At 40.1% G+C, this 13,553-nt stretch overlaps 1 protein-coding gene across 4 annotated transcripts; it reads right to left on the reverse strand.

Moving 5' to 3' along the window:
• Positions 1-1,865: 1,865 nt before the first annotated feature.
• LOC111570809 (uncharacterized) lies at positions 1,866-13,512 on the reverse strand. Of its 4 annotated transcripts, XM_055012067.1 has the most exons (7): positions 13,340-13,509; positions 8,577-8,637; positions 6,828-7,445; positions 4,265-4,555; positions 3,362-3,639; positions 3,049-3,236; positions 1,866-2,806 (listed from the first exon to the last, which is right to left on the reverse strand). In XM_055012067.1, exons 3-7 carry the CDS (start codon positions 7,435-7,437, stop codon positions 2,473-2,475), a joined length of 1,701 nt encoding a protein of 566 aa, XP_054868042.1. In that variant the 5' UTR covers positions 7,438-7,445; positions 8,577-8,637; positions 13,340-13,509; the 3' UTR covers positions 1,866-2,472. The 4 variants fall into 4 exon arrangements, with proteins under 4 accessions (XP_054868042.1, XP_054868043.1, XP_054868041.1 ...); XM_055012068.1 differs by lacking the exon at positions 8,577-8,637 and having other exon boundaries at positions 13,340-13,512; XM_055012066.1 differs by lacking the exon at positions 13,340-13,509 and having other exon boundaries at positions 8,577-8,776.
• Positions 13,513-13,553: the final 41 nt, after the last annotated feature.

Consider the following 13,553-nt stretch of genomic DNA (forward strand, 5'->3'; position numbering starts at 1 on the left):
AAAAAGTCAGACGCTCTAATATTTCATTGGACCAGCTTTAGCTCTGAGAATCACACACATTCACTGTGGCATCATTTTGATAAGTTTCTGCGATGTCACAGCATTTATTTCTCTCCAGAGATGCATTAATTTTCTGCCCTGATCTTATGTTGATGATGAGAGAGTCCGAACACTGTGCAAAGTCTTCTCCAGCACATCCCAAAGATTCTCAGTGGGGTTGAGATCTGGACTCTGTGGAGGACAATCCATGTGTGAAGATGATGTCTCATGCTCCCTGAACCACTCATTCTCAATGTGAGCCCCATGAATCCTGACATCGTCATTTGGAACATGCCCATGCCATCTGGTCATTCAGTATATCCAGCTAGTCAGCTGACCTCATCCTGTGGGAACATAACTTTGCTGAACCTGACCAACCCCAGATCATAACCCTACCCCGACTTAACAATCAAGCCTGCTCCCAGTAGTTCAGTTCACCCACTTACTAACTGTGCAATAAAAATGTAAATAGTGATGCTGTGTAAATTCATAAGAATTTTGCTGTAAATATTGTATTTTTTGTTCTAGAAGGAGAAAATATTTATATCTATGCACTGAGTACATCGTGTGCTGCTCTCTTTTTTATTCAAACTGTTCTTCTAATTGCTTCTGTTGCACTGTAAATTTCACCGTTGCGGGATCAATAAAGGTTTAATCAATCAATCTATCTATCTATCTATCTATCTATCTGTCTGTCTGTCTGTCTGTCTGTCTGTCTGTCTGTCTGTCTGTCTGTCTGTCTGTCTGTCTGTCTGTCTGTCTATCTATCTATCTATCTATCTATCTATCTATCTATCTATCTATCTATCTATCTATCTATCTATCTATCTATCTATCTATCTATCTATCTACTCACCCCCCACAGGCTGGTAGACACTAGCCATGGTGAGTGCATCATTCATCCACCTCTCTTCTTACCCTGATGTCCCCATCACTTTGGAACAGGGTAAATCTGGACTCATCAGACCACATAACCTTCTTCTATTGCTCCAGAGTCCAATCTTTATGCTACCTAGCAAATTGAAGCCTTTTTCCTGATTAGCCTCACTGATCAGTGGTTTCCTTGAGACTACGCAGCTGTTTGGTCCCAATCCATTGAGTTCCCTTCACATTGTGTGTGGAAATGTTCTTACTTTCACTATTAAACATAGCCGTGAGTTCTACTGTTGATTTCCTACAATTATCTAAGAGTTTGTTCCAACCACATTTGTTCCTGGAAGATGATGGTTCTCCACTATCCTTCAGGTTTTAATAATGCGTTGGACGGTTCTTAACCTGATTTTAGTAGTTTCAGAAATCTCCTTAGTTGTTTTCTTTGCTTGATGCAGGCCAATAATTTGACCCTTCTGAGACAGATTAAAATCCTTTCCATGACCACAGGATATGTCTTCCAACATGGTTGTTTAAGAAACGAGAAGCTCCTCACTGGATCAGCTAGGGTTAAAGAAGTTGTTCCAGCTGAAACATATTCATCACTACAATGATTATTTAATGGAAGGCTCTTGCCTATTTGCTTAGTAAAATCCGATTGGCGACAGGCAGTGAATCTACACATATGAAAGGTGTACATAAGTTAATGTTGTCATTATTTTTACTTTTTAATGAAAAATGTTTAGAATTAGCATATAAGTTACCTAATTTTTTAAAACTGTTTTTAAAATAATGATACTGAATGCCCATTTAATATTATATCACTAGGCCATCATTAATAACGTGTAAGAATGTATTAATTCATATACTATTGTGTAGAAGACTCTATAATAATGTGTATTTTTTGTATTATTAACAACACTTCTGCTTCACCGTACAGGCTCATTAGACACAGATCAATGTTATCATTTATTCTTGTTCAGTTCAAACATTGCTGAGAATGCAGAGTTTCCACTATAAATCAAGCAACACAATAAAATAAAGACTTAATTGTCACATATTTTCACTTGACATTGCACAAAAATGTTTGGAGTAGCACCTTGGTAATGTCGCAAAACTAGAAAAACGCTTAAAAAGAGATACATTTCTTCACATCAGTTAGTTCCCCCAACATTCTCCATCTTCATCTTCACATTTACGTAGATCTGGATTTTTATTCACTTTTTCTGCTCCATACTCTGGCAGCCAAAGGTCCGAACTCTGGAGATTTATGGCATAATAGTGGCCCTATTGGTACTTAACACAGCAACAGTATAGCCAATACTTTTATTGAATCTATTGGACACAAAAACACCAATCTTGGCCAAAATATCATTGTTTCTGGTAGGAAATCTTGAAATTCTAGAAGATTTTGAAGTGTGATCCTCCAAGGCAGCTAAACTGGAAACCAACTTATATATTTAAAATTGCTCAAAAGTAACACACCACCCCAGATCTCATGATGGGGACCACAACCTTTGGCTGCCAGACTAGCAGAGTGATTTCTTTGGTTAAAACTGACAGTCAGAGGAAGGTGTTCTCGATGACCAGAGTCTGAGGCTCTTCCCTTGTCTCTTCAGATGGTGGTGCCAGAAGGTTCCTGGTCTCCTCCTCCAGCAGAGAGCAGCACATATTCCCAGCACAGGCCTTCCTACAGGCGAGGCTGCAGGCCAGGGGAGGAGGCGGGGAGGGGTCCTCTCTGTGGACGACAGGGGAGGCATCACTGCTGCCGCCTGCAGAGAAACCAGAGCAGGAGGCAAACTCTGGCTGAACGGTGCAGCAAGTCACTCCGACACTCTGAAGCACTTTAGTGACCCTCGACGTCAGATCAGCACACCTGGACACATGTGAAATTATTCTGCATTCATGAAATGTGGAGCAGGAAAAAACATATCAGTGATAACTAGCGGATAAAACACCTAAAATCTAAATATAGAAATTCAAAATCGTTCTAAAAATGCGGTGATTTAAGATTGAAAGACACAAAGATGATGTGGTGCAATCAGACCATTCTGCACACTTAGCACAAGAGAATGTGTGACACTGATTAACTGCAAATTCTCAGGAACACCAATGCAGAGACAAACGTCTTCTCTTCACCTGTGTGCAGGAAGCCCAGCGTAGCAGTGCACATGGACAGAAGCCACCAGGAGGGACTCAGTCAGCTGCCAGATGTGAAGGTCGTGCACAGCCTGCACTCCAGGAACGCTCGCAATCTTCCGTCCAAGATCAGACACACAAATCTGTGGAGGTGAGGCCTGTAGCAGCAGCAGTCCATACCGATACACCTGCAGAGATTTACCAATGGAACAATGGCACCATCAATATGGGTCTGGATTTGAATTTCCTTGTAACTCCTGGGTTTAACTCTACATTTGGTCTTGAAACAAAAAATAACCTGACAGCGCCTGACCTGTGGCAGAGCTGTGGCAATCAGTGTGATGACAGCCAGCAGAGAGAGGCCAGGATCCAGGTAAACCAGGACGCTACAAGCACCAGAGCTGTGCAGGAACTGTGGGGCCATCAGCAGCATCACCAGGCTGTTGATCAGAGCCAGAAGAGCTGTAAAAAGTCCCCGAATGGCAAAAACCAACGTCAGGAGGCAGACTGGCCACTGTCTGCTTGGCTCAGGTCTCTCAGTGTGACGTGATGACTTGCAGGTCGGGGAGGTATTAGGTTGCTTTTGGCTGTCTGGAATGGGTGCAAACAGCAAAATGTGAATGTTACAGGAACATTAGCACGTGTGAGATCAGGGCTGATAGGAAATAAAACGACTTGAAAAATCACTACATGTACCATCGTTTTTTTAAACAGAGCCCTCAAAAGGTATTACACGTGAAGTTGAAACAAAATGCATTCAAATCATGATCAAATAATTGATAAAAATACATTTTTCATATTGATGTTTATGCACAAAATCACATGCAACTGCTGTAGGCTGATAAACAGTCAGACAACAAATCAGATTATATCTTCTTCAGCAGATAAAATTTCCCAGTTATGGATTGCAGTCTTCAATATGTACATATATTATCAATATATAAGCTCAGTGTTTGCAATTTCAAGACAAATGAACAAATTGTATCTACACAAGATTGTGTGGTGTGCAGAGCAGCAATTAAGTGACTTTGTGGAGTTTCTTTTAACAGTATTTTGGATATAACACCTGCAAATATACAGTTTGCTGGTCACAAACAGAAAATTTGATTTTGCAGCAAACCCAAGATGTAAAAAAACAACCCTGTACAATAAATACAAATATTATTTTTCTTGTCTAAGTGACACTGAGGTGATAGAAGGGCACAAACTCTCTTACCAACGTGTCCCTGGCAGATGTTGTATTTCCGTCTCTCTGTGACGTCTGTTGAAGAACTCTCACACTTGCAAGCCTTCAGATCTTCAGCGCCGCTCCCTTCTTCACAGTCGTGCAGGCGGACTTCTGGTTGTTGATGTGGAGTTTGGAAGTCGGTGTCAGGAGCGCTGGAGGTTCCTGGATTACAGAGGACAAACGCCCCACTGTGGAGCGAGTCGTCCACAGCAGACACGACTTGCGATTGGCTGATGTCTTGGGATTCCTCCCGGCCTATGGATTCCTCTTCAGCCAGGGCTGTGGGAGTCGAAGAGAGGAATGAAAAACAAACATGGACGCTGTTTGATCTTCCTTACAGCTGAATATACACTGAGCAGCTACATTATAAAACATCTGTCAGAGCAATATCATCACCTGGACACCACACTAATGTGTCAAAGATTATTTTTACATAATAGCATTCTTTCACACTAGCTAACTTAATTGTTTTATTCCATCTTATATTGAACATAATTTTGATGGAAACAGGATATTTGGTGATAATAAATCACATGATGATTTATTAGTATCCATGATTTACATATTTACGTAAAGAACCACAAACACTAACCCAGTATAATTCATAGTTCATGTTTCATTCACTGTCCCAGAGTATCTAAAAGGAGTTGTCCTCATAGTGACCCATCAATGAAGGTTCAATCCATCTGATCATTTATTGATCTGATCAGTTATTGATCTGATCGTTATTGATCTGACAGAGAAGAGAATGTAATGTGACAGAACTACAGCAGAGTGACGCCTCTTTTCGTCTTTAACTATCTGTGGCTGCAGTATGTTTTTATTCTCTGGATTCATCGATCAGCTGTTTGGTCTAAAATGTGCATCAGAGGTTCCTCAAACATCTGGTTTAGTCCAGACATCTTCAGTTTTCTGTCCCAGAAGAAAGAAGCTGCCATCTCTGCAACCCTGGAGGACATGGATTCAGTCCTCCAGGGTTTCACACATAACAAGCATCTGAAGCATCAGTCCTGTCAACTTGCAGGGTGGAGCTTTCAGTGTCATTATTTTTCTTCAGAATTTCACGTGCGACTGAATTACTCCATTATCACAACTTGCCGTTGAGTAGCACAGAGTAGTTTTACAGTTTGAGGTGAGCTGGTGTGCTCAGGCTGCAGCGAGTGTTGGAGGAGTAGTGGAGGAAGGTTAAGGGACTTCATGCACTAAAAGAAGTAACTGTGTGAAGTTATATTTACGTCACTACAAAGCCAGATTATTTTTATAGAAGAAAAGCTTTGAAATGCAACTTTGACAAACAGAAATCAGTTTCAGGGACCTTAATGTACAATAATAATAATAATAATAATAATAATAATAATAATAATAATAATAAATTATAAATTAGGTTTTATAAGGTGTTGGAAAGTCCACATTCTAGAGACCAGAATGACAGTAAAGTTCCTTATTGACATTAAAATATTTAATGAGTTGCCAGCTATTGTATGGTCTCAGTCTGAAACTGGGTGTCCAAGTGGAAAATCTGAGAATTTAGGATCGCTCATATCTGGTACAACATCAGCTTAGTTTAGCATTAACGTTGATAACAGTTTGTTGAATGTAACTAGTGAGGTATAGCGTGTTACTCAATCGACTTGAGAGCAGCTGGTAGGTGGGCTTTGTTATCTTTGGACTTTGTCAGGCTGTTTGCCCTGTTTCTAGTCTTCAGGCTAAGCTAAGCTAACATGTTTACCATACTGTTAAGTCAAGTCACTGTTTTTTGAGACACTTTTTAGACAACAAAAACTGGGCCAAAGTACAAAATTAACCCAAAAAAGTTTAAATATTGGAGTTATTAAGACCCTACAGTATTATTGATGGTGAGATTTTGCTGAACAATTTACACATTAGAGATCATAACACCACAAAAATTACATAAAATCCAACTTCACCAGATTTTACTACATATTAAGGTTGAGACTCTATAGCACTATTATTATGGAGACTAACCTAAGACCCTATGGTAATACAAATTATAGAATCTAACCAAACTAATAGAAATATTAAGGCTAAGACCTTACAGCAAAGTTACTCAGAAATATTAGCCAAAAATGCATCATTCTTGTAAAAACAGAGTTCTCTGGGCATCTTCCAGCAAATTACAGCTGAAACAGGTGCTCCTCAGTTCAAGGACAGCATTTTCCCAGAGTACAAAAGGGAGGCTTTTATTGTGGAAACAGTAACAGTTTGCAATAAAAATGAAAGGCTGTGAGTTTAGCAGTGTGCTCCACTTTGCTTTTGCACTCTGGGAAATGTATCAATCTTCTCATCTTAACTCTGCAAGATTAATGTGTTTCTGATGATATCAAACTGTTTCTTGAAAATCAAAACAACATTATAAACCTAATTAGAATTGTGGATTGGTTTCGACTTCCCTTTGACTTCTTTATTTAGGGTGCATGCTCACCCAACTGAAAATTAAAAAAGCAGCTGTTTGCAGGTGAAAAAACATCACTCCCTCAAGCTCTCTTTTCTATGTTTTTGCACACCGTCCACCACTCTTCATACACTTTACCTTCGCGGTTCACTTGAATGTGAGATTCAGTTTCCAGCTGCCTGCTGCCGACCAGCTTCTCATCCTGCAGCTGATCCCAGTTCAGCCCAAACACCAGCATCTTGTGGAGCAGACCGGCAGCTCCGACCACCAGCAGCAGCAGGGGGCGCTGTACTGGGTGTGGGTCCAGACAGAAGCTGACGATTTCCATTAAGTAGGACGTACACAGAGAGGCCAGCAGGAGGGCGGAGATGAAAGCCCCCACAGCCGGGATCCTGCTGCTGGGGTAGGACAGACCACAGGCTGGAGCTCCTGGAGGGGAGGTGTGGTTGAACAGTGTAGCCGTCTCATGTTTGGTCTCATCTGGGGTGGTTGATGCTTCGGTGTTGGTCTGGGTGGCAGGTGGAGATGTGATGGAGGAAGCAGGTGGAGGAGACGCAGAGGAGTCCAAGGAGGAGATCAGAGATTTGATTGTGGTCTGATGGAGAGGAAGAGTCATGTGCATGAGGAGGAAGAGCGTGTGGAAACCATCTACCAGGGTGATGAGGGATTTACACAGCTGGCTGACGGCGACCTCGCACATCAGCAGCAGGACGGTCCCTCCCAGCATGCACCAGTCTAGCAGCTTCATACCTGCAACTGAGAGGGCAGAGCTGCACTAAGACACATTCAGACACACAGAATCACTTGTTCTTACAACATTCATGGTGTGTGCATTTAAAAGAGGCAAGAAAATACACTATTCAAGTATTATCTGACCTCAGAAATCTTTTTAGAGACATTTTCTTTGATGAGAAGCTGTCAGTGTCTTCGTTTAAAATGCCAGTATCAGTTTTAGTGAGGACAAGTAACAAGCAACCTGTAGTAGACAATTGTCAAAAGTCTTTTTGAAGGGATCCATCACACAGATTTTCCTCAACAAAGGCTGGTTTCCAGGTCTAAAATTTACCGCGGTGTACATGTTGAGGTCTGATTTCACAAATAATAAGCAAATTTAAGGGATCCTTGTTAGAAATGTTGAGCCTGTTGTTTAAGTGACAAAACTTACATTAACACAAGCTATTTATGAAGTCTGTGCAAAGCATCTCATGGTTGAAATTTATTTTTCTCATCTAATATTTCAGTAAGTTTTCCAGCAAATACAATAAACACTAGTTGAAGTGAGTAATTGTTGATGAATTCCACAAACTTTTCTTTCTTCAAGTCTCTAAACTATTTATTTGAAACAACTGTAAGCTGTTGTACTCTATGCTTATTTCAACCATTTGAAATGATTTTGTTGTCAGTGAAAGCTGCAGATTCTGGTCCTTAAAGTCAAATTGAAAAAGTGAATGAAGTGAAAAGCTATGAAAAGTGCACATGTACGTATGTCGGTAATGAGTTTTATTCATATAAAATTTTCTCCCTGTGTACACTTTGCTGTGGGATGTTGCAAGTGCATCTATTGCATTGGAGGTCAGGATGTTAGCAACATCAGCACACACTGTTCACACATACCAGTGATTAGTAATAGTGCACGCTGAGCATGCCTGCTTCACCCTGCAGAGTGCAGTGTGCACTTTAATGCGCCAGTAAGTATAAATCTGGAATGCACATTGTTCTGAGTTGAGCCCTCCTGCATAGTGAATGCTCTTGTGATGATACTTAAGACTTTTACTTGCAAAATAACTTTTCTACTCTGTGGTTTTAGTACTTCAACCAGCATTTAACCCTCAAAAAACTCTGCACAATCAGCAAAAATGCAACAAATGTAGTCAAAAGTTGAATTACCCAACAGAAGTGGAAGACCCCCGGCCTGCAATCAAAGGCAAGTTGGACTCCTGGCTGTGATCTGTGCGCCAAAATCAGAAAAATGTCATTCATGGTCGTGCTCACCATCTCTCCCTCTCCCTGTCCCACCACGCTCCTCCTCTGCTCTAATCACAGTCATGTGATGGCAGTCACGGCAGGGGGGTGGCTAGTATCGTCCTCTCCTCAGCTATCCCTGTTTGCATTCCCTCCTCGGCTCGTTGGTGGGACGTTCACACAGCCCACCCACCCTCCGTACACTCCCCTGAGTAGATCAAGTGAAGCTAATTTGCACGAATTAAACCCCCATTGTGTCGTCAGGATTACATAACCAGATCACATCAGAAGGTGAGACCTTCTGAGCTCTATTAGCCCTCAAAGCATTTCGGATGTCTGCTTCTAGTGCAATATTAAAGATGCTTTACAGATGGACTCACCAGAAGAGAACAGTCTATATCTTAGTAATATTTTTATCTCTCAGTCTGACTGCAGTGAAATAATTACAGTATACTCTAGATACAGGCTACTGATGGTTTTATTAGAGCTGGAAATCAGAGCTGAGCCTCTAATGTGGATTTTACCCTCCACAATTAAGCAGAACAAACAGTAAAAAGAGGAAACACTGTCTGACTGTGATGTTAAACAAAGCATTAATTAACTTTTGTACTTTACCCTGCTGACTTATGATAACCTTGTTATCATATCATTTACAGCAGGGGTTGGCAGCTTGTGTCATTTGTGGGTCAATTTTTATCACTTCATTGGGGGGAGGGCAAATGTTTTCCAGGTAAGGTTGTTTTCATTATTGGCTTGGTTTATTTCTTTAACTGAGGGGGTCAGAAGCAGAGTGGCCCAACCCACAAACAATCCAAACTGAGTTTTACATATTTTCTGTAATATTTTGTGGTCTACATTTTAGTAGCAAAGTGGTCTAACTCACAGCCCAAACTAAGTGTTACAGTGGTGTTTCAAATGTCAAAAGTGGAAAAAGTGGGTTAAACCACTCTCCTTCCAATCCCTTCAACTATTCTAGGATTGCATGACGAGTTACAACAGTGTGCTTGTATGTCTTCAGCTGTGTTGCACTATGCAGACACAGAGTAGGTTGAAATAGATGCTACAGGCTCATGTTTACTTGGATGTACATGAACCTTGTGTTTACACATTCATCTACAAGTCATTTGTAATAAAACAAAGTACTGTTAAATTTAGATTTACATGATCAGTTTGATGCTGGATTCAAAACATCTCTAAATGTCGAAATAGTTTGTTGCTGCCTGAATTACTTTCCCTTCTGATTCATGGTTCTTTCATTAAAAAGTCATTCTGATTGAACTGTAGGGAAATTAGGCAGGACATCCAGGATTTTTTCATTACCTTGGGTTCGGTGATAAACATTCCAAGCTAATTTTTGCTTATCAGCAGCCACTGTGTTCACAATTTAATGCACAATTATAAATCTTGCTGTGTAAACACTGAATAACGTTTGCCACACTCCAAATAAGGGTGTAGCAACGGCGTAAAATATCGTGACAGATTTTAGTCAAATCAATTCATCTTTTCTACTTAACAGAATGTAAATATATGAGTTTTACTAATTTTGAGTTAACCGTACCAGCAAAGAATTTAAAAAAAATTCATACCACTTTAAAAGTTCAAAACATGAGGCCGTATAAGTTGAGGCATTTTGACTTAGTTGAATGAATGAGTGGATGAGAGTTCACTCAATTCATGCATTTAGTTTAGAAAAAGCACTAGCATGTCAGCAGACTTCCCAGCATGCACTGGTACAGAGCTAAAATGGAAACTTGAACTGACCAGAGAATTTGAAGAAACTGCGCGCCGTGATACGGTCACATCCTGTAAATCTCAAAGTCAATTACCCTGCTTTTTCATCTATTTTACTTTTACGAAATATAATTTACAAAATGAACATTTTACTGTATTGACTTGAAAGTAGTGATTGAAACCATGAACTCATTAGGAAAATGTTGAGTCATGCAGCAAATCAAGTGAGAAGTAGAGTCATTTTCTCATTTGCGTTGATGAAATCCAGTTCTTTTTGCAACCAGAGGAGTTGCCCCCTGCTGGCCATTAGAAAGACTGCAGGTTTAGAGCACGTTGCTTCACTCATCAGACCCACTGGCTATGTCCATCATTACATACAGTCTATTGACAGAACTAGGGTAGTTGTTTCCTCATTTACATTAAGCTAAACTAAGTGTCTCCTATAGCTTTAGCTTTACAATAGATTATTATTGTCATTATGTTATGATATCACTGTTGTTAGCATTATGAGCTTTTTGAAACCCTGTGGATGTGGTGCACCCTTTCTGTCCCCCTCTCATGATGGGTCGGATGACGCTGCCGTCCCATCAGCCCCTGCTCCTGTGTGCAGGGGTTTGTTTCAGTCTACTGAACTGCGAATCAACAGGCCAGATAGGGGCTGACACCTCAGATAAATCCCTACTGTTCCACCAGCATGCCAGCACATTCCTGAGGCACAGCTAAGCCCAAGGAAAGACCCAGCGAGGAAGCATTTGATCAGCTGCCACTGTCCCCGAAGCAGAAAGAGGGGCCACAGTCCTGGCAGCATAGTTAAACCTTCAGCACCCACAAAGCTGCCTGTAGAACTGGGTGTTCTTTCCCGTGGGAGTATTACTTTAAATTGACTATTACTGGACACTTTAAGGCAATCTGATAACACAATACTGACATATTATTGTCTAATAAAGTTGTTTACACATCCAGCAGACATGGAGCAACCCAATGGTTGGTCTCTATTCACTCCTGACCAGGAATATATTGCTTTTTAGCTGCTAAGTGATCCATCATTTTTACCAGTTATAATATGCGTCAGAAGTGAGTACACCCCCTCAGTTGACAAGTAGACAGTTTTGTTATATGATCAGTAAAAAACAAACATTTTAGGAAGACAATATTGAAAATACAAACCTTGAAGCGGAAACTTAATGCAACAAAAACTAAAACTAGGTTGAATACAGCTGTAATTACCAATCAGCCTAACTGCATGACAACGGTTATAAAATGATCTACCAGCATCAGAACATTACTCAGTGTTGTACCTATTTGTCATGTCTGCATCATGGCTCCACGTGGAAAAGAACTGTCAGAGGAATTTAAAAATCTGATCATGAAACTTCATAAAGATGGAAAAGGATACATTAAGATTTATGACCAACTAAAAACTAGTTACAGCTCAGTTGCAGCAGTAATCAGCAGGTATAGAGTGAGCCACAGCAGCACTAATCAGAGTCACAGATGGCGTCCTGAAATGAAGCCATGGAAAGTGCACTGCTTGCACAATCTAGCTCTGAAAAACAAGTGGCCAAATGTTTCACATAGAGGTTATCATTGCAAATCAGAGTTTCTGCGACAGCACAGAAGAACACTACATTACATCTATGTTTATGCACTGCAGCCAAGACAAATATTAGTATTCAGTAATAAACTGCAAGATTAAATTTTGCTAAAGGACATAAAGAGAAGTCTGATGAATGTTGGTAATACATTTTTGATCAGATGTGGCCAAGACAAATGTATTTTGCTGGGTTGAGATTAAGCACATTTCTCATGAACCACCACAGTGAATGTATAATCCCAACAGTGAAGCACTAGGGTGGGAATGTGATGATATGAGGCTCCACGAGGGCAAAATGTGCACCATGAATGCCTGTGGATAAACCAAAATACTGACTGACAGAATGACTCTCAGTCTGGAACATTCCAGCATGATAATAATCCAAAGCACACTGCCAAGGTCACACATGAGTTTTTAAAAGAAGAAAAAGGTGGAAACTACGACCTGTCTGAGTACACTGCCTGACTTCAGTCTAATAGACCTCTGACTTAATTTAAAGTGAAAGGTAGTTACTTGAGCAAAGAGCAGCTAAAATATATCGTCTGTAATGAATGACAAAATATCTGACCATAGATGTGCCATGCCAAAGAGGTTTGAGTTGGTCCTCAAAAATAAAGGTGGACACGTTAAGTATTACAAAAAAGAATTGACTGTAATGAATGATGCTGACTTTAGTTCCTACTGTGTGGCCTGTATTTTTAACAAAGTGAATCTAAACTGTTAGTTTTAAGTTTTACACAAGAGGAAATAAATTAAAGTTCAACTTAGAAATGACATAATTACTGAGAAGTGATATGATTCTGAATCATTTGACATATAAATGACATTGCACAGGGATATACACACTGTTGTATAATGGAGGAGGCCACTGCACCACAGTGTAGTTATGTCAAACAAATAGGCTGAAATATGAGACAGTCTGGATACAAATCTGCTTCTTGGTATCTAGATGTATTTAAAACATCAACAGACTGGCTTCATAATTTTGATTTAATTTCAGATCGGTGTGAGATATTTTACAAAATTCTAATTTCAAAATTCACCGTGAACATTGTTTCTGGAGTCAAAAATATTGCCACATTAAAAGTTGTAGATAATTCTCTTAATTTAAAACCCACAACTGCTGGACAGTAACTATGTTACTTTGACAGATAGATAGCGTCGGTTATTATCAATACCACTGACTTTATTAAAGACGAAACAATTGATTCGTCATTTAACTTTAGTCACCTGTATTTTTGGTTTCTAAAGCAGACTTGAACATGCTTTAACTTTAGAACTCTTTCACCAGTTGCTTGCCAACTAAAGTTCTCCTTTTCTGCTTATCTGTATTGTCTCTATTTTTGTGCAAGTCGCTCCTTACTGTTGTTTCTTCTGAGCAGCTGCTGCTGTTATCCTGAGAATTTCATTCGCCCAGTTTGATCCAGTGTTCCTCTGTGTGGATGAGAAATAAATTCCTTTGAACCTTTCTTCACCAGGGCACAATGCAGTCTACAGCCAGTGAGTATTCATCAAAAATACATCTAAAATATACGCGGGTGGGATTCCTTGCTGAGAATAGCTTCTTTTTACCTAAG

Source organism: Amphiprion ocellaris, chromosome 7, assembly GCF_022539595.1.
Source record: "Amphiprion ocellaris isolate individual 3 ecotype Okinawa chromosome 7, ASM2253959v1, whole genome shotgun sequence".
NCBI lineage: Eukaryota > Metazoa > Chordata > Actinopteri > Pomacentridae > Amphiprion > Amphiprion ocellaris.

Coding starts and splice junctions, on each gene's coding strand:
- LOC111570809 (XM_055012068.1), bottom strand. CDS start 7,437: ATGAAGCTGCTAGACTGGTGCATGCTGGGAGGGACCGTCCTGCTGCTG. Junction 4,556..6,827: donor CATTCAAGTGAACCGCGAAG/GTAAAGTGTATG, acceptor CGACTCCCACAG/CCCTGGCTGAAGAGGAATCC. Junction 3,640..4,264: donor CATCTGCCAGGGACACGTTG/GTAAGAGAGTTT, acceptor CACCCATTCCAG/ACAGCCAAAAGCAACCTAAT.